General features: G+C 61.1%; 2 protein-coding genes across 3 annotated transcripts in view; one reads left to right on the forward strand and one right to left on the reverse strand.

Annotated features, from left to right (window-relative positions):
• Nucleotides 1–2,278, forward strand: part of LOC139802577 (DNA-directed RNA polymerases I and III subunit RPAC2-like) — a 4,465-nt gene extending 2,187 nt beyond the window's left edge. The window contains exons 3-5 of one of the 2 annotated variants that reach the window (XM_071757874.1): nucleotides 662–738; nucleotides 1,504–1,586; nucleotides 1,849–2,278. In XM_071757874.1, coding sequence (XP_071613975.1) covers nucleotides 662–738; nucleotides 1,504–1,586; nucleotides 1,849–1,896 — 208 coding nt within the window. In that variant the 3' untranslated portion in view covers nucleotides 1,897–2,278. The remainder of the gene's footprint in view (nucleotides 1–661; nucleotides 739–1,503; nucleotides 1,587–1,848) is intronic. The other variant, XM_071757875.1, reaches the window with a different exon arrangement.
• A 465-nt stretch (nucleotides 2,279–2,743) lies between these two features.
• Nucleotides 2,744–12,191, reverse strand: LOC139802574 (endothelin receptor type B-like). The gene is made up of 9 exons (XM_071757869.1): nucleotides 12,019–12,191; nucleotides 11,295–11,439; nucleotides 10,052–10,574; nucleotides 9,572–9,684; nucleotides 8,834–9,038; nucleotides 7,258–7,407; nucleotides 5,798–5,931; nucleotides 5,102–5,210; nucleotides 2,744–4,509 (listed from the first exon to the last, which is right to left on the reverse strand). The coding sequence occupies exons 3-9, from the start codon at nucleotides 10,499–10,501 to the stop codon at nucleotides 4,360–4,362; spliced, it is 1,311 nt and encodes a 436-aa protein (XP_071613970.1). The 5' UTR covers nucleotides 10,502–10,574; nucleotides 11,295–11,439; nucleotides 12,019–12,191; the 3' UTR covers nucleotides 2,744–4,359.
• Nucleotides 12,192–19,879: the final 7,688 nt, after the last annotated feature.

Raw genomic sequence — 19,879 nt, forward strand, 5'->3', positions numbered from 1 at the left:
TCCCCCCTCTCAGACCCTCAGGCATTTCACACCCCCCCTGAGCCCCAGCAGGGGAGGGGGGCAGGACCTGAGCCTGGCACTTCCCTGGGGGTTGCTGAGGGACAGGCTGGGTTTTCCCCTCAGCTCAGGAAGGAGCTTGAGGTGCTGGAGCAGGTCCAGAGAAGAGCAAGGAGGCTGGGAAGGGATCCAGCACAAGTCCTGTGAGGAAGGGCTGAGGGAGCTGGGGGTGTTGAGGCTGGAGAAGAGGAGGCTCAGGGGAGACCTCATCACTCTCTCCAACTCCCTGAAAGGAGGTTGGAGCCAGGGGGGGTTGGGCTGATATCAGTGGGACAAGAGGGCACGGACTAAAGAATTTTTTCCTAATATCCAACCTAAACCTCCCCTGGCAGAGCTTCAGCTCTGCCAGGGGAGGTTTAGGTTGGATATTAGGAAAGGATTTCTTTCTGGAGAGGGTGCTCAGCCATTGGAATGGGCTGCCCAGGGAAGGGGTGGATTCTCCATCCCTGGAGATATTTCAAAAGAGCCTGGATGTGGCACTCAGTGCCATGGGCTGGGAACCACGGGGGGAGTGGAGCAAGGGTTGGACTTGAGGAGCTCTGAGGTCCCTTCCAGCCCAGCCCATTCTAGGATTCTGGGATTCACAGCTCTTTCCCTCCTGCAGCCCTGACGTGGAGTTCTGTGGCTACTGCATCACACACCCCTCTGAGAGCAAGATCAACTTCAGAATCCAGAGCAGAGGTAGGGCTTGTGCCCCCCCTGCCCTCTGCCAGGTGTGCCAGGTGTGCCCTGGTGTGCCCTGGTGTGCCCTGGTGTGCCCTGGTGTGCCAGGTGTGCCAGGTGTGTCCTGGTGTGCCAGGTGTGCCCTGGTGTGCCAGGTGTGCCCTGGTGTGTCCTGGTGTGCCAGGTGTGTCCTGGTGTGCCAGGTGTGTCCTGGTGTGCCCTGGTGTGCCAGGTGTGCCAGGTGTGTCCTGGTGTGCCAGGTGTGCCCTGGTGTGCCAGGTGTGTCCTGGTGTGCCAGGTGTGCCCTGGTGTGCCAGGTGTGTCCTGGTGTGTCCTGGTGTGCCAGGTGTGTCCAGGTGTGTCCATGTGTGTCCTGGTGTGTCCTGGTGTGTCCTGGTGTGCCAGGTGTGCCCTGGTGTGTCCTGGTGTGCCCTGGTGTGCCAGGTGTGCCAGGTGTGTCCTGGTGTGCCCTGGTGTGTCCAGGTGTGCCAGGTGTGTCCTGGTGTGCCAGGTGTGCCAGGTGTGCCCTGGTGTGCCAGGTGTGCCAGGTGTGTCCTGGTGTGCCCAGGTGTGCCCTGGTGTGCCCTGGTGTGTCCTGGTGTGCCAGGTGTGCCAGGTGTGTCCTGGTGTGCCCTGGTGTGCCAGGTGTGTCCTGGTGTGCCAGGTGTGCCAGGTGTGCCCTGGTGTGTCCAGGTGTGCCAGGCTGGCAGGGAGCAGTGAGGGAGGGGCTGCCAAGCCTTCTGGAAGCCAAATCCCAGTGACTCCCAGCTCTGCTCTCCCAAGGGACCCTTCCTGCTGTGGAGCCCTTCAGGAAGGGGCTGAGTGACCTGATGGGTGTTTGCCAGCACGTGCTCAGCACCTTTGAGGTGAGGCTGTTCCTGGAGAGCTCAGGTTTGGGGTTTTTTTGTCCCTTGTGCTGAGGGGGGAGGTGCCTGTGGTGCAGGTCCTGTTTTGGCCTGAGAAGAAGTGATGGTTTCCCCTGGCGGCCACTTCTGGAAGTGCCCGGAGGAGCTGCCAGAGCTTCCCAGAGCCTCAGGGAAGCCCCAGATCGGGCAGGGGAGGTGGCACTGGGGGCTCTGAGTCCCCCAGCCACGTGCAGGTGACATTTGTCCTTTGCTCTTTCTGCAGCAGAGCATGAAGGAGTTCAGAGCCCGGCAGGAGGAGCAGATGCAGTAGCAGTCCCCAGGGGTGTGCTCTCCCCCTCTCCCCCTCTCCCCCTCTCCCCCTCTCCCCCTCTCCCCCTCTCCCCCTCTCCCCCTCTCCCCCTCTCCCCCTCTCCCCCTCTCCCCCTCTCCCCCTCTCCCCCTCTCCCCCTCTCCCCCTCTCCCCCTCTCCCCCTCTCCCCCTCTCCCCCCCTCTCCCCCTCTCCCCCTCTCCCCCTCTCCCCCTCTCTCCCTCTCCCCCTCTCCCCCTCTCCCTCTCCTCCATCTCTGGATTTCCCTGCACCAGGAGCTGCCATTTCTTTGGGTTCTTTGTTTGTTTGGGGAGGTTTTTTTATGCCTTGCTGTAAAGCTGTGTGTTCTCTGCTAATAAACCTGATGGAGCTGGGTGCTGTGGAGGTGAAGCTGAGCTCAGTTTGGGTGAGGAGGAGGAGGAGAAGGAAGGTCAGGAAGCTCCTGTGCTCTCTCAGCTTGGGCCTTTCCCTTCCCAAGTGGTTCCTGCCCTGGTTTTTTTTCAGGGCTCAGTGCTGGGTGAAGTGCAGCCCCTCTCCTGGCTTTACTCCTTCCCTTCCTGCCACCACTTGCACTTCAGCAGATCCAGAGGGTTTTTTTTTTCTTCTTTTCTTTAAACAGATCACTTCAAAACACTCCTCTGCTCACAGGGGTAGGACTGGGACCCCTTGGGGTTTGCCCTGTTTGTCTCCTCAGTGGTTCTGAAGCTGCCAGAGGGATCTGCTGGCACTCAGGGAGTGTTCAGGGGACTTTGCAGCTTCCCCCCCTGCCCTGGGTTAGTGCAGGGATGGTTTGGATGTTTTGGTCACTGCCCCAACCTCTCCTGCTCCTTAATAAGAAACACCCTGAGATTTTCCTTTCAGACACCCACACGTTTTATTAACACAAAGAGGGGCCAGAGGGAGGATGTAAAATGTCAGCTTTTCACTATATATATATATATATAAAAAAAGAAAATCACTCTTCAACATCCAAGCTGCCAGAGTTGGTCTCTCCCCTTTGCCTGGGGGATGCCAGGGGTGCACTGTGGGGGAGCAGGCACCAGCCTGGGGATGAGGATTCCCCAGCCCAAGGAAGAAGGAGACATAAAAAAAAAAATTAAAATTAGGGAAGGAATTTTCCAGGGCAGAGGGAGAGAGGGGGGAAGAGGGGAGAGATTCTGCAGAGGCCCTCGTTGTAAGCGCTGACCCAGAGAGCCACGTTCCCAGCTCTCCCAGCAGCTGGGAACGTGGCTTCTGGGTCAGAGCTTCCAGAGGGCTTGGAATCTCTCCTCTTCCCCCTCTTCCCTCACGCTGGGTGAAATTTCATGGTGTTGGTTTAAAGAGGGGAGCAGCAGGGAAGGCTCTGCCCGAGGAGGCTGAAGTCACTTCCCCAGGAGCACAGGGAGGGGTGGTTGTGGCCAGGGCTGGGCTCCTGGTGGCTGCAGGGCTGGGCACCTGGGGCTGGGTTTCAGCTTCTCGAAGTCTGGACTGTTGGTGTGAGCGGTGCTGCCACCCCAGGTGTCACTCAGTCTGCTCCTGGAGTAGCAGCAGGGACGTGAGGCAGGAGGGGAAGGAAGGTGAAAGGGTTCCCCTGCCCCAGGCTCTGTCCTGTGAACAGCAGCAGGTCCTGGGCTGAGGAGGGAATGGGCACTTCCCAGATGTTCCCATTGTCACTGGAACCACCCTGGGGCTCCGTGGTCTCTGGGAGGGGGAAGTTGGCACCCCTGCTCTGTCACCCCTGCTCTGTCACCCCTGCTCTGTCACCCCTGCTCTGTCTGGGAGCTGTGGTCACACACAGGCACTGTCCTGGGACATGGGGTGTGTGTGTGTGTGTGACCATCATCCCGGGTGGGGAGCCTGGGGCAGATTTCCCAGGAAAAGAGGAAGAGGAGGGAGGCTTTGAGGGCTGCCCAGCTCAGGTTGGTGCCCAGCTCAGGTTGGTGCCCAGCTCCCTGTGCTGGGAGAGAGAGGAGACCCCAGGCTGCTGCTGCTGCTCCCTGGGGGTCTTCTCCTGGCTCTGCCCAGGGCACAAAGTGTCCCAGCAGCAGAGGGAGGTGATGGGGATGTTACCAAAGCTTTCCCAGGGATGTTACCAAAGCTTTCCCACCTGGATGTGATCACTCCTGCTCTTCTCCCTCTCCTCCTCATCCCACATCCCCCTTTCCAAGTGACCAGCTCTCCACCTTCCTTCCCTCTCCACACACATCACCCCCACCCCAGGCGAACACCCCCGGCTCCCTTCCTTTTTCCTGCGGGGAAACCAAAAGATCCTACAAGGACCTGAGCCCCCCGGGTGGCTGGGAGCAGGCTGGGAGTGCTGGAGGAGCTGAGGGCAGAGCCAGCCCCGGGGGTCCCTGAGCTGCTGCAGCTCCTGCCAGCCGAGTGACAACACGGGGACCAACCCGGTGCGGGCTGGGTGAGGGGACAGGGGGGGTCCTGCTGTGCCTCTGCCCCTCCCAGCCTCGGGAGGAGCCTCGGGACGAGGCTCAGGAGGAGCTGTATTTGTTACTCAGGTGGGAGCTGCTGCGGTCCAGCCCCAGGTCCTGCCCCGTGGCTTTCCACCTGCCCAGGGATCCCTTCTCATCCGTCGGGGTCATGCTGAGGGCTGGGCGCTGGCACCAGCAGCACAGGCAGGACTGGGGGGAGACAGGGAGAGAGGGGTTCAGGCTGCAGGGTGACAGAGGGGGAAATGGACCCGTCCTGAGGGTGGCAAGGCACTGCCAGGGAACTGGGGAGGATCTGGGAACAGCAGCCTGCACCTGGGAGCATCCCATCCCACCCCATCCCAATCCCATCCCCACCCCACCCCATCCCCACCCTATTCCCACCCCATCCTCACCTTTCCCCATCCCCATCCCATCCCCATCCCCATCCCCACCCCCACCTCATCCCATCCCCACCTCATCCCATCCCCATCCCCACCTCATCCCATCCCCATCCCCACCTCATCCCATCCCCACCTCATCCCATCCCCATCCCCATCCCCATCCCCATCCCCATCCCCATCCCCATCCCCATCCCCATCCCATCCCATCCCATCCCATCCATCTCCTTCCTTCCCCAAGGGCTCCACAACTCCTAACAATTCATCTCCAGAGAACCCGAGCTCTGAGTTTAAAGCATCCCCAGGCTCTGGTCTGACATCTCACAAGGATTCTCCTGATCAGGAGGGGGAGGGACAGCTGGGATCGGTGACCCTGGCCCGGGGGGGACAGCCCCTGGCCCTACCTGGAAGCAGTTCTTGAATTTCCGACTGACGAAGTAGAGAGCCACGGGGTTGATGCAGGAGTTGAGGGAGGCCATGTTGATCCCAAAGTAATCCATCACCAGGAGGAAACTGGGAGGGGAGAGCACAGGGGGGTGGTGGGAGGTCACCGAGGGAGGGGTTGGGACCAGGGACAGGGACCCCGTCCCATGGCGGTGGCACAGGGGACAGCACAGCACAGTCCCATCCCCCCCTTTGGACCAAGGCTTTTGGGGCGTTTCCTGGGGAAACCCAAAGCAGGAGCTGTGGCTGCCCCGGTGACCTTGATGTTCTCAGACCCCAGCACAGCAGCAGGGCCCGGGCCTGACCCGGATTTTGGCGGGATGGGTGGTGAGGAGATGGGAGATGGGTGCCTGGCACGTGGCAGGGAGCATGCAGAGCCCTGGGGTGTGCTGAAGCCCCCTTGGGACCGTCCCCAGGGGACACTCCCCTGCTCGGGAGACCCCTCTAACCCAAAGCTTTACAGGTACGCTACAAAATCTCTTTTTTTTTCTCTCCTCCTGGTCCCCCCCAGCCCCTCAGGAGCCGGGTGCCCGGCAGGCAAGGTGGGGCTGAGCCCTGGCGTTGGGGAGGGCGAGTCCAGCGGCCAAGAAGGAGCCCTCAGGAGCCTCCCCCAACCCCCCGGGGGGGCCGGCACTTTGTGCCCCGCCGGGCCCTACCTGAGCAGCTCGCAGCGGTTGGGGTCTGTCTGGTCGTAGATGGTTTGCTTGAGGATGCGGCTGAGGTGCAGGGGCAGCCAGCAGAGGGCAAAGATCAGCACCAGGCAGAACACGGTCTTGGCCACCTCCCGGCGCTGCCAGGGACAGGGAGAGGGACAGGGAGAGGGACAGGGACAGGGACAAGGGACAGGGAGAGGGAGAGGGACAGGGACAGGGACAGGGACAAGGGAGGGGTGGGTCAGCACTGGGGTGAGCACCATCTCCCCATGTCACTACTGCCCTGTGTCACTACATCCCTGTTTCACTACAGCCCTGTGTCACTGCTTCCCTGTGTCACTACAGCCCCGTGTCACTATTGCCCTGTGTCACTACTGCCCTGTGTCACTATTGCTCTGTGTCACTAAAGCCCCGTGTCACTACTGCCCCATGTCACTACAGCCCCGTCACTACTGCCGTGTGTCACTACTGCCTGTGTCACTACTGCCCCGTGTCACTACAGCCCCGTGTCACTACAGCCCTGTGTCACTACTTCCCTGTGTCACTAGTGCCCCGTGTCACTACAGCCCCGTGTCACTACAGCCCTGTGTCACTACAGCCCTGTGTCACTACTGCCCCATGTTACTACAGCCCCATGTCACTACTGCCCTGTGTCACTACTGCCCTGTGTCACTACAGCCCCATGTCACTACTGCCCTGTGTCACTACTGCCTATGTCACTACAGCCCTGTGTCACTGCTGCCCCATGTCACTACAGCCCTGTGTCACTGCTGCCCTGTGTCACTACAGCCCCGTGTCACTACAGCCCTGTCACTACAGCCCTGTGTCACTACTGCCCTGTGTCACTACAGCCCCGTGTCACTACAGCCCTGTGTCACTACAGCCCTGTGTCACTACTGCCCTGTGTCACTACAGCCCTGTGTCACTACAGCCCTGTGTCACTACTGCCCTGTGTCACTACAGCCCTGTGTCACTACAGCCCCGTGTCACTACAGCCCTGTGTCACTACAGCCCTGTGTCACTACAGCCCTGTGTCACTACTGCCCCGTGTCACTACAGCCCTGTGTCACTACAGCCCCGTGTCACTACAGCCCTGTGTCACTACTGCCCCGTGTCAGTGCTGGCTGAAGAGCCACAAGTGATCCCTGTGCCCTGGGCACCCGGGAGGCTCCGGGCAGCAGCCCCCAGGTCCCATCCCTGGGTGTGGGTGTGGGTTTGGGTTTGGGTGTGGGTGTGGGGGGGCTCTGAGGTCCCGGCTGGGCAGAGCCGAGGGGGCTGCAGAGCCCGTGGGAAGCTGCAGATGGGGCCATGGCCCTGGGACTGTCCCTCTGGGCTGTCCCCAAGCACAGGGACCTGCATCGCTCTGCCCGTCCCCCCAGCCCACTCGTGTCCTCCGTGGGGAGGGACGGGGTGCTGTCCCCTTCCCCAGCACCGCCCGGGTGGGGACACGGCGGCTCCCTCACCCTTTTCATGTGGTCGTTGAGGGCGATTCTCATCCCGTTCCTCTTGCTGAGCATCTCGCAGGACATGAGGGTGTAGAAGATGCCCGTGCACACCAGGGGGAGGCAGAAGTAGAAGCCAAAAAGCCACCAGTCCTTCACGTCACGGTAGAACTGCAGCCGGGAGGAAAAGCAGCCGGGAAGTGGGGAAAGTTGGGCAGGGGGGAACCGGGGCCCGGCCCGGCCCAACAGAGCGGTGCTGGCCCGGCTGGGACACAGTGGGCTGGGAAAGGCTTCCAGCTCCTCTGCCCAGGGCACCATCCCCCCCCCATCCCCCCCAGGCTGGTGCAGGACGCGTGGAACCCAGAGGAGAAAAGGCTGGACCCAGCCAGGAGCCCTGCAGAGGGGCCAGGAGCTTGTTTGGTAGGGGAGGGGGATGAGTTCTGGGGCTTTTGGGGGGCTGCATCCCCCCCTCCCCCGGCCCCGTGCTGAGCAGCACCCGCACGGAGCAGCTGTGGGGCCACCGTGGGGCCCCGTGCTGGGACAGAGCAGAGTCTGAGCCTCCCTGGGCTGTGTCAGGAGCTGCTGCTCTGCCAGGAGAGGGCACCAAGCAGCCCGAACGCTGCCTGAGCCCTGGCACCAGGAGCAAAGCGGGGCTGCACCGTGTCACTATTGCTCTGTGTCACTACTGCCCTGTGTCACTACTGCCTGTGTCACTACTGCCCTGTGTCACTACAGCCCCGTGTCACTACTGCCCTGTGTCACTACTGCCCCCTGTCACTACTGCCTGTGTCACTACAGCCCCGTGTCACTACAGCCCTGGGTCACTACAGCCCTGGCTCCTCCCTGCCTGGATCTTGCCCTCTCCTTGGGTTCGGAGCAGCCATGCCCAAGAGTATCCCATCCTGTGGCAGGGAGGGGGTGCTGCGGGTGCAGTGGGTGCTGCGGGTGCTGAGGGTGCTGTGGGTGCTGTGGGTGCTGCGGGTGCTGAGGGTGCTGTGGGTGCTGTGGGTGCTGGGGGTGCAGTGGGTGCTGTGGGTGCTGTGGGTGCTGAGGGTGCTGTGGGTGCTGTGGGTGCTGGGGGTGCTGTGGGTGCTGTGGGTGCTGGGGGTGCAGTGGGTGCTGTGGGTGCTGTGGGTGCTGAGGGTGCTGTGGGTGCTGTGGGTGCTGGGGGTGCTGTGGGTGCTGTGGGTGCAGTGGGTGCTGTGGGTGCTGTGGGTGCTGTGGGTGCTGGGGGTGCAGTGGGTGCTGTGGGTGCTGAGGGTGCTGAGGGTGCTGTGGGTGCTGTGGGTGCTGCGGGTGCAGTGGGTGCTGGGGGTGCTGCGGGTGCTGCGGGTGCTGCGGGTGCTGCGGGTGCAGTGAGTGCTTGGGGTGCTGTGGGTGCTGTGGGTGCTGCGGGTGCTGGGGGTGCTGTGGGTGCAGTGGGTGCTGTGGGTGCAGTGGGTGCTGTGGGTGCTGTGGGTGCTGTGGGTGCTGAGGGTGCTGAGGGTGCTGTGGGTGCTGGGGGTGCTGTGGGTGCTGGGGGTGCTGGGGGTGCAGTGGGTGCTGGGGGTGCTGGGGGTGCAGTGGGTGCTGGGGGAGCTGTGGGTGCTGTTCCTACCATCATGAAGCTGGATTTCTGCTCCGAGGCCAGCATGCAGACCCAGAGGTGCTGGTCCCAGTAGCTGAGCTCCACCACGTCGAAGGCGATGGCTTCGGGGACAGCCAGCACGATGGCCACTGCCCAGATCACCACCACCTCCACTGCCTTCCACACGGGAATGCCGATCCCCTGGATCCGGCTCCAGGAGGCCACAGCTCGGTACCTGCCCAGCCCAGCAAGAGGAGAGGGGGTGAGAAAAACGCCCCTCAGGAAGGAGAAGGTGGGCACTGGAGTTGTCCCCAGTCCCTTCTCTCGTCCCCTTCCCTTCTGGCTCCTTCCCCCGCCCCTGCCCCTTCCCCTTCGGGAGGATGGGAAAGGTCAGGAACGGGAGCTCCAGGGCTGGCTGTGCTGCAGCTCTGTGCGGCCAATGTCTCCCTGGCACTGGGGAGGTGCCCAGGCTGGGTTGGGATCAAGGATCATCTCATTCCACCCCCTGCCATTCCACCTCCCACCAGCCCAGGCTGCTCCAAGCCCCATCCCACCTGGAGCCTTCATCACTGCCAGGGATGGGGCAGCCACAGCACCCTCACACCAAGGAATTTCTCCCTAACAATCCTTCCCTCAGCCTTTCCCAGCAGGATTTAAAGTCACCAGAGCCAGGTCCTGTTGGATTTCAGCTCTGCCTGGCAGGTCCTGGTGCCCATCTCTGGCTGTGTCCCTGGGAGTGGTGCTGAGCAGCTCCAGGCTGTTGCTCACCTGTCGATGCTGAGGGCACAGAGGCTGAGGACTGTGATGCCCACGGAGGCTTTCTGGATGAAGGGCACCAGCTTGCAGACCTGCACCCCAAAGGGCCAGTCCTTGGCCAGGAGCTGGGGAAGAACCTGGGGTTAACCTCAGGAGAGTGTGGTCCCACTGCCACCATCTCCTCCTCCTCCCACTGCCACCCTCTCTGCTCCATCCAGGCCCCCTCTGGCCCTCAGTTTCCCCTTTCCAGGCAGAGCTTCGACTTCAAAAGGTCTGGGGGGTGGTGTGGGTGCTCACACACAACACAGCTGCAGCTCCTGCTTCCCCAGGAATGGCCTCCCAGCCCTTTGCTGATGTTTCCCTCATCCTTTTGGGAGCAGAGCCACCCTCCCCCTCTGCCTCCGGGAGCCCGAGAGGAGGAGGGGAGAGATTCCCCAGGGCAGGGATGGGGTGGGAAGGAGCAGCCCCCATCCCCGGGACCCCCAGGCCCACCTTGTAGACGTTGATGGGCAGAGCAATGAGGATGTAGAGGAGGTCCCCGAGGGCCAGGCTGGCGATGAGGACGTTGGGCCCGTTCCTCATGCATTTGTTCTTGTAAATGATCCTCAGGAGCGTGGAGTTCCCAATGATGCCCACGATGAAGATGGTGCAGGACACGATGGTGTTGATGTACTTGAAGATGTGTCTGATGTCTGCGGGCTTCAGGCAGACGGGCAGGAGGGGTGGCTCTGAGCCCCTGCTCCTGGGGAGGCTCTCGGAGAGGTTGGGCATTTTGGCATCGTGGAGGAGGCTCTGCTGGACCAGGCTGTGAGCCTGCTCCTGGCCAAGCACCTCGGAGGGGATGGTGCTCTCCTGGAAAGCCCTCGGGGTCTGGCTGTGTGCCCCAGGGAAGAGGCAAGTCAGGAGGATGGCCAGAGTGGTGGGAGTTGGGAGCCGTGCCATGAGGGAGCAGATGGCAGAGCTGGGGGCAGAAATCCTCCTGGGATGGATGTCCCGGCTTGGGTCTGGGTGGGGTCTGCAGATGGAGAGGTGGAAAGGGGAGAACCTGGTTAGCAGAGGGGGGGAAGGAGATGAGGCTGAATGGCAGCAGTTGCTGGAGGAAATCCATCACCACAGCCACTGCCAACAGCCCCAGACCCCATCAGCTCCAGGCAGCTGCACCCATGGGTGGGCTCTGCTGAGAAACATCCACCCACCCAGCAGCCCCTGGTGCCTCCTCCACAGCACAGGGGGGTCCTGCCTCCTCCCAGCTCCATCACCTCTTCTCCCTCCCGAGGTTCTGCTCACCCCGAGCTCCTCATTCCATCCCTCTCTGGTTGCAGGTTTGGGGTGCTGAGGTGTCCCCCCAGGTGCTGTTCCCACAGATCATCCCCTGCTTCCCCAGCTGCCTCACCCCCTCCCCTGACAGATCTACTGCCTCCCCCCCTCCCAATACCCCCCTCATCTGGGGGACCCCAACCCCCGGAAAGCGGGGGCTGCACCCGGGGCTGCTCCTCAGGGATCCCCCCGCAGCAGCTTCTGCTTCCCGAACCTCCAGGCAGGAGGAGCTCTGACCCATCCCAACCCATCCCAACCCATCCCAACCCATCCCAACCCATCCCACCAAGGCCGGGGTGGCCGCCCAGCCCCCGGGTGTCTGGCGGAGCTCATGTGAGTGAGGATCACAGGACCCTGCCCGGGGAGGCTGCAAAACACTCAAGGGAAAAAAAAAAAAACAAAACACTCTGAGCCTTGCCTGGGAATGCAGCGGTTCGGTTCAGTTCGGTTCAGAGCACATTTTCCCCTCCTCTCCAGCAGCCCCTTTGCTCCTCGCCCCCCACGCTGCCTCTCACATCTCCGGGTGCTGCCAAGCCGGGCCCTTCCTCACCCCTGGGGGGAAACTGAGGCACGGGAACATGGAGAAGCTTGCTCAGTGCCCAGCAGCGCTGAAGCCGAAGCCAAATCCAAAGCACTGCTTGACCCCCAAATCCCCTGAGCTTTGTCCATGGGGCTGACCCCGTGGGGAAGCACTTTGGGGTCTGACAGGTCCGTGCCCATCCCTCCTGCCAGCAGCTCCCATGCCTGGAGCCCTCTGTGCCCTCAGCCAGGGGCATTCCCAGGATTGCTCTGCTTGGAAAGGACCCCCGAGATCCAACCCTAACCCACCCCTCCCGAGCTCTGTCCCTCAGCTCCTGCAGCCCCCTCAGGGACAGGGACCCCAGCGCCTCCCTGGGCAGCCTGGCCCGGGCTTTAGGGACCCTTCGAGTGAAGGATTCTCTTCCAAACTGATCCTTTTAATCCCCAATCCCAACCTCCCCTCGCCCACCCTCTCCCTGCCCACCTCAGCCCTTGCTTGGGGGTGAGGGGACCTCAGCAAAGGTGCAAAACCTCCCCCCCTCCAGCAACGAATAATTTAAATAAATAATAAATAAATAAACCAGTGCCTGGAAGGGCAAAGCTTTGCCTCGGAGCTCAGTCACCTTCCTGGGCTGTCCCTGGCAGGGGTCTCCTCTCCTCCTCACATCTCCTCCCCGGGGGGCTGGGGGGGCAGCAGGGATGTCCCGTGGAGGTCTGGGGTTTGCTGCTGGGGGGTGCTGGGGAGTGCTGGGGGGGTGTCCCTCCCCTCGGGTGCCTCACTGAGGTCTCTCTGGGTGGAGGGATTGGGTGGCTGCGGGGTTTTATAGCAAACCCTGGGGCTCCCCCCCCAAAACACAGATCTGGTGACCAATGGGGGAAGTGTGGGATGGGGAGGGAGGAGGAGATGGAAATAATAAACAAATAAAGCTGGAGGCAGGGATGGAAAAAAGGATGGATGGAGGGATGGAAGAAGGGATGGAGGGAGGAAAAGAGGGAGGGATGGAGGCAGGGATGGAGGGAGGGATGGAGAGATGGAGGGAGGGATGGAAGGAGGGATGGAAGAAGGGATGGAGGGAGGGATGGAAGAAGGGATGGAGGGGGCTGGGGCAGGGCTGGTGGAGCATTCTGCCAGCTCAGCACTGGGCAGTGTGGTCTCCCCAAGCCCTGGTCCTGGTGGAACAGAGTGGGAGCAGTTTCAGACCATGGTCCCACCTAGGAGCAGCTCCAAGGGGACCTCTCCACAGCTCTGGGGTTTGGTTTCCCTGCTCTTCCTCTGCAGCCTGAGCTGAACCCAAGTGCCCAGGGTGCAGGGCAGAACTCTGGGGTGGGGGGGGGCCCCCCAGCTTCCCCCATCAGCTTCCCACGGGTCCAGCTGGGATCCTGGGCATGGTCCTGGCTGGCAGAGTCCCCCGGGCTCTCCACCTTTGAGCTGTGTTCCCAGGAGGCTCCTCCTGCCTCCCTCCACCCAAACCAGAGGAATCTGCAGATGCTGCTGCCCAGCCTGTGCCCAAAGCCTCTCCCAACCTCCTTGGCCCCTCTGCTGGGCAGGAAAGTTTCCTTCCCCACCCTGGATCTTCTGAGGACCAGCGGATTCCTTTGGGCTCTGAGATCCTGATTTTACACCATGCCAAAGCCCCTTGCTCTGGGGGGGCACAGGGACCTCTTGGTGTGCTGGGACAACCCTCAGCCCAGGGAACTGCACTTTGGGGCAGGGATCCCCCAAAGAAGGACGCTGTGACTCTGAGGAGCTTTGTCCTGATCTTGGTGGGGATCTTGGTGTCTAAACCCAGTGAAGTGAGGAGACAGGAGAGGTCTGATCAAACCTGTAGAAACTTTCTTCCCCCTTGGTGTGAAAGCAGATGAGCTGTGTTGCTCCACTCCATCATCTCCCTGGTCCCTGGAAGAGGGGATGGATCAGAGCTGTGGATAATCCCCAGAGAAGTGGCCCCTGTGTCCTGCAGACCCCTGCTCGTGGGAGGAGCAGAGAACAAACCCTCCATGGAGCCTCTGCTCCCTTCATCCCATCCAGCATCCCAGGGATCCTTCCCCAGGGATCTGCCACCCTCCCACCCGGGCCCCTGCTCTGGGAGTGGGGATGTGGTGGCACAGGGACAGTCCCTGCCTGCTCCTGGCCCTGCAGCTTCTCCTTGGCTCCTTCTCCTCCCATCCCTGCTGGGGAGGGGTCCTGGGACAGTCACATTCCTGCATGTGACAGGGGATGAATGGGCCCCACTGTGCTGCTGGAGACAAAGGGCATCTGCAGCCCCTCCAGAGCCCCCCAGGAGAGCCCCCCGGGAGAGCCCCCCTGGGACACCAGGGTTCAGCTTCCAGGCTGATGCCAGGGGTGACAGAAATCACCAGGAGGAGGAAACTGCTCCCTGGGATCCGTCCTGGAGGTGACATCAAGGAGAATCCCTGTGGCTTTCTGCTCCAGCTCCAGGGATTTCCCCTCCAGCACCACCAACTTCTTGGCTCACGGTGAGGAGGGAAAGGAACCAGGAGCTGCTGCTGGGATGAAGAGCTCAGCCCAAGGCAACCAAGTCTGGGGCTGTTTGTGCCCCTGGCACTGTGTGAGCACTGACTTTGGGTCCAGCATTCCCAGCTTGGGATGCTGACAGGAGAAGGAGTTCTCCAGAGGTCTGGGCTTGTTCCTTGGACCAAATCATCCCAGTGGATGAGCCCAGGAGCTGGCTTGGAACTTTTTTTAGAAGCTGCATCACCAAATAAAGCCAAGTGCCACCATGGTGTGTCACAGCACGAAGTCACCTTGTCCTTGTGTGCTGGAGAGAGAGGCAGGGAGCAGAGCACCCGTCCCTGCACCCATCCCACCCTTCTGCTCCCAGCCTGAGGCACTGGATTTAACCCGGGACAGCTTGGGAGTGTCCCATGGGAATCCATGGGGTTCAGCTTTCTGTGGAGAGCAGTCAGATCCTACAGGAGTGCTCAGACAGCAGGGACAGGGGGGGAGGGATCAGCTGAGAGGTTCCTCTGACACCCCCAGGACAGGGACACAGACAGGGGTCACCCTCCTGCCAAATGTCTGCAGGTGTCCCCCTGGGGTGGCTCCAGGAGGTGTTGTTGGCCCTGAGCATCCCCACCCATGGGTGCTGGAGCCCTGTTTCAGTCCAGCTGGACGAGTTCTCCTCTCCTGCTCAGTCCCAGCTGGGCTCAGCTTTGGGCTCTGCTGAGCTGCCCCACGCCTGGGTTTGACCTCCCCTTGTCACCAGCACCTTCCCTGAGGATTTTAACTCTTGGCTGAGCCTCCTGGGCCTGCTCTGCTCCTCCTGCTGAGGTGCTGGGGCTCAGGACTGGGGTTCCCTTTGGGTTCCTGCTCCCCAGGGACTGAGCTGCCCCTCCAGGAGCAGGGATGGGCAGAGGATGATGGGGAGGGGGAGATGTCTCCAGGGGGAGATGCTCTATCCAAGGGGATTCCTCAGCTCCTCACCTTCTGGTGCCCCCTGGCTCAGCCCCAGCTGTAACCCAGGAGGAGCTGGGGCAGCAATGGGCAGTAAGGAGATGGGCTCACCCTGCCAGCACCCATCCCGCCAGCACCCATCCTGCCAGCACCCATCCTGCCAGCACCCATCCTGCCCTCTGCTCCTCTCCCTGCTGAGGGTGCCCTGAAGGGATGCTCCATGGCTTTGGGGGAGCTTTGGAGCAGTGGGATGAAAGCCTCACTTTTGGAAATGGTCCCCACCCCAACCCTGCCATGGAGCCCCCCCAAGCTCCCTCAGCAGCCCCAGGCTGGACCCCCCTGGGCCCCCCCCTCCTCCCCAAGCTCTGCTGCTGCTCCCCTTGGCAGGGGCTGGGGAAGGGTCTGCAGCCAGGTCCCTTCCTGCTGGGGGAAGGAGAGGCTTGGTTAAATCCCAGGGAGTGCTTCCTCATCCCTTGGGGGGAGGAGGAGGAGGAGGTGTCTCAGAAGACATCTCAGTGCTGCAAAACCAGAACCCTCTGGTTCCCACGAGCCCCCCCTGACCTCGGGCTCGATGATTTTTTGCTCATCACGTCCTTATCAGCTGGGGCCAGGGGAAGCAGAGCTGCCTGGGGTGACAGGGTGGCTGCAGCTCTGGGGTGGTGACCAGGAGCAGGGGATGCTTCCCAGCATCTTCCCTTTGAAGTTCTCCCTTAGGGGTCCCAGTGTCAGGCTGGGGGGGGGGGTGTTGGGTACTGGGGGGTTTGCCAGGACCAGGAGCATCTTCTGCTCTCCAGCTGGCTCAGGAGGAGGCCCTGGCTGCAGAGCTGAGCCCCTGGGGATGTGGGGGGAGCTGTTAAGGAATTCCCAGGAGCTGTGGGATTTATTCCAAAGGTGGTGCTGGGAGTGGGGTGCTGGGGGGAGGCTGCTCAGGTGTGTTCAGAGCCCCAGGCAGCAGTTTGTTCCCCTGCTGGGTTTGGCTCTGGGAGGAGGAGAGGTGAAACTTCTGCCAGGTGTCCCAGCACCTCTCCCCAAGGTTTGTTTTCCAGAGGAGGGGTTGGAGAGGGGCAGTTTGGTCCCTCCCAGTGCCATGGGAGGGGTGAGGAGCTGGCAGGATGATGCCACAGAGGAGCAACAACAGCTCCAGGACCCAGAAGCTCTGTGGAAATTTTCTGGATTATTTCCCAGCCTCTCCCACCTTCCATTCCCTGCTTCTCCTTAACGAGCTTCTGAAAAATGTTTGGACAAATGGGTTATTGCCCCTGAAATAACTGCAGCTGATTAGATCAGGATTAATGAGCTCTTCTTGCAGAGCCCCCAGTGCAGGCTTCATCTTCTGGGAGCACTGGTGACCTTTCCAGGAAATGGGAATGAGGAACCCCAGGGGGAGGGGGTTTGGGTAAACAAGAGGGGATTTTAGACTTTTGAAAACCATGGGGAGGGGGTTGGTGTGCAACCCCCCAGCCAGGCCCTGGCTGCAGCCAGAGAGGGGAAAACCAGGGTGGGTGAAGGGCAAAATTCCACCTGCAAGTGGATGTGGAGACACTGGGGAAGTTCCACCTCAAAGGTGGTGGAGAAAGGGATTGGGAGAGGAAAACATCAGCTGTGTGTGTCCCCTGCTCTGACAGGGACAGAGCTCTATAGCCTGAGCTTTGGGTATTCCTGGGAAAAGGGGAGGAAAACCCCAAAGTCCCATGAGGAACTTGAAGCCTTTTTCCCTTTGGGCTTGGCTGGTAACTGCTGATTGTGCAGGAAGAGCCCCAGATAACCAGGATTTGGTGCAGGAGGGCTGGGCAGGTCCTGCAGGTGCTGGCATCAACCTCAGCCCCGGAGCCCAGGGATCCAGGGATGCTTCCAAAGCAGCCTGGGACACCTCGGGACCTCTGGCAGGGCAGGGCAGGGGCTCCCTCTGCTCTCACTCGAGTTTTATTCCCTGAGGACCCCAGAGGGTGAGTAGATAGGGGAGGGGGTGACAGGGGTCTTCTCCAGGACAGGCTCTGGGGGTCCCCAGCACTGCGAGGAAGAGGAGGATGAGGATGAGGATGAGGATGAGGATGAGGATGAGGATCTGTCAGGAACCTCCTGCTCCCTGTTATCCATGGCCCTGCTGCTGAAGAAGGGGGGAAGGCAGAGACAGGGAGGTGACACTTGGGCTCCAAGGAAACATCCCCTGGAGGAGGAGGAGGGGAAAGCAAGAGGAGTCACGATGGGGAACACATCCCAGGAACCCATGGCTGGGGCAGTTTCCTTCATCCCTGGAAATGAACATCCCAGGAAAGTGCCCCGAGGTCCTCTGCACGCTGCCACCACTCCTTGGCCCCATCCCTGAGCTCGGTGCCACCCAGGTCCTCTTGGTGGCCCTGGGGGATGTCCTGAGGGTCTCCCCTATGGGGTGGGGGGGGTCTCTTCCATCCTGAGTGTCCCCCTCCTCCTCGTGAGCTTTGTGCTGAGCTGGGATGCAGCCTGGAGGTTGGGGTGAGTCGAGTGGCATGGGGGTACCCGGGGTACCCAGGGGCTGGGAGAAGGATTTCCTTCCATAAGGGAAGGAAGAAAAATTAGAAAAAAAAAAAAAAAAAAAAAAAAACTTTTTTTTTTTTAATTTTTTTTTTTTAAGTGCAGGCTGCCCCTGGAGCCAGCACCATGGCCACGTGCTGGGCCTGACTGCTTCCATGTGAGGCTGTGAATGGTGCTGTGTGTGCAGCAGACAGGGGCTCTCTGTGGAAGCAGCAGATCCCGGGGAGCAGCAGGGTCACAAGCCCTGCATGTGACAGGAGTTACCCCAGGACAGGCCCCCCATGGCCACTCCATCCCCTGGGGGGCTGTGGGCATCCTGCCCTGGGAAGCCGCTCCCCTTCCAGCTCTCTGGGCTGGGAGCCCCCGGTGGTGTCCAGGAGCTGCATCCAAGGGCTCCGGGAGCATTTCCATTGGGAATTCCTCCTGTGGTGGGGGGCAGCCTCCCAAACTCCTGGAGCAGATCCCCCTCCCCACCCTAAGATCCTGCTCAGCCACCCAGACAGGACCAGGACTGGGAAGGTCTCGGAGGGAGATGCTCCCTGGGTGGCAGAAATCCCCGTTGGAGGATCCGGGTCCTGCAGCTTGGGGTGCCCAACGTGTCCCCCCCGGGTGTCCGTGGGGACTGAGGGCTCCTCCCCAGGCAGGGGGACAGTCACAGCTTCTCCCATTCTCCCCTGGGGATGTCCCTGCTCCTGTCACCCCCCAGAGCTCTCCCTATGCCACCTCTCTGCTCAGCCCCTGGCCCTGCTTCCTCACTGATGGGGGCTCTGAATCTCTGGAAATCTAAGAAATAATTAATAATTAATAATACAAAATTAAACATCTCCTGTGGAGGTGGCAGGAGGTGAGGAGCAGAAGGTGCTGGGAGCTCCTTCCTCCCACCACTCCCTCCCCAACCCTGCAGCTTTCGGGGCCCTCCCTGGTGTGTGGGATGCAGAGAAGGGGCTGGGACCCTGGGAGCATCCCCTGGAGCAGGAGGAGAAAGCCAGAGGGGAGTCACGATGGGGTTTTGTGGATTTTCCAGGAATTATGAGGTGTTTCCTTGGTCCCTGGGTATCCCAGCCTGTGCCACCCTGAGCTGTCCCCAGCAGGACTCTTGTCCCCCGTGGGTGACACCAGCTCTCCTTCCACAGCCCCGGAAGCTTTGGGGCAAAAGATGGATGGTGGGGAGGGAGTGAGCAGAAACATCTCCCTGGGCTGGTGATGGGAGGGAAAAGCAGCAGCCAAAGCCCCCTGAGTTAATGTCACCCCTGGGAAGGACAAGCTCTGCAAGGCTTATCTGGGTGCTCTGGCAGGACATGGGGCTCCCTTCTTTTGATGTGTCAATGACCTGCAGAGAAGAAAGGACTTGGGGGAGGTCATTGCCCAGAACATTTCAGAGTTTAACTTCTTTCCGAGCTGCTGGTTTGCTCACATCCTGCCTGGGGTGTGGGGAGGTCACTGGCAGGGACTGGGAGTCCCAGTATCCAGCTGGGCTGTGCCTGTCCCCTCGGCTCCAAGGGCTGCAGGACCAAGGAATTCCTGCTGGGCAGGATGCTGGGATGGTGGCCTCGGGCTCTGTCCCCTCAGGGCTGGATTGCAAATGTTGAGCACAACCTCTGGGTGACCCCAAAGCTGCTCAGCTCTGCTACAAACCCTGGGCTTGGGTGAGGAGCCCTTCCCTGGCTGAGCCTGGGGAGATGAGGAGAGCTGAGGAGAGATGGGCACCTCCTCTGGTGGCTTCACCAGCCCTCCCACCCCCAGAACCATTGGGGTAGCACCAAGGGGTGACAAAACCCCAAGGGTTGCTTGGAGCAAGGCTGGTGGGGAGGTCCTGCTGAGCGTGGGGACCCCTCCCCAGGCCCCCAGCCTGGTCCAAGCCCTGCAAGCAACCAAACCCACTGCTCCTTCAGCTCTGAACCTTCAGGGACCTCAGGGCAGGGGGCTGGTGTTGGCCAGAAGATGGTGCTGGAAGGAAAGTGATGGGAGAGCTTCCCCCACCCCTCTCCTGGCGGCAGAGAAGGCTTTAGATTTTTTTTTTTTTTTTTTTTTTTTTCCTTTAAGAAAGGCTGCAAAAATAACTCAGCAGCAGGTTTAATGGTCCCAGCTCCACCCCCCAGTTATTTATTGCATCCAGCAGGTTACTGAGAGCTAAACTGCAGTAACCTGAGAGCTGGGAGGCCAAGGCTGCTTCTGGGCAGAGGGTTCTCTGGGCAGCTAATGGAAGCATCACCCTGATGGATGGTGGTTTTAGGCTGATTTATTTTTCCCCAGGATCCTCCTCATCACCTCCTCCTACATGGCTGGGCCAGGCCAGGCTGGGCCACGGGGGGGTAAGGCTGGGGATTCCCCCCCCCAGAAAAAAAAAAAAAAGAAAAAATTAAAAAGGGCAAATTATCTGGGGAGGACCCCACCCTGGGGAAGGTCCCTGTCCCTCCTGTCCCTCTGGGGAATGCTGGGCACATGCAGGAATGGTTGGGTTCTGCTGCAGCTTTGTGTGTCCTGTGCTGCTCTGTCCTGCTGGGGACACCTCTGGAGCATCCCCAGCATCTCGGGTCCCTCCTGGTGGTCCTCCTCTC

The sequence above is a fragment of the Heliangelus exortis genome, chromosome 14, assembly GCF_036169615.1.
Source record: "Heliangelus exortis chromosome 14, bHelExo1.hap1, whole genome shotgun sequence".
Classification (NCBI taxonomy): Eukaryota; Metazoa; Chordata; class Aves; order Apodiformes; family Trochilidae; genus Heliangelus; species Heliangelus exortis.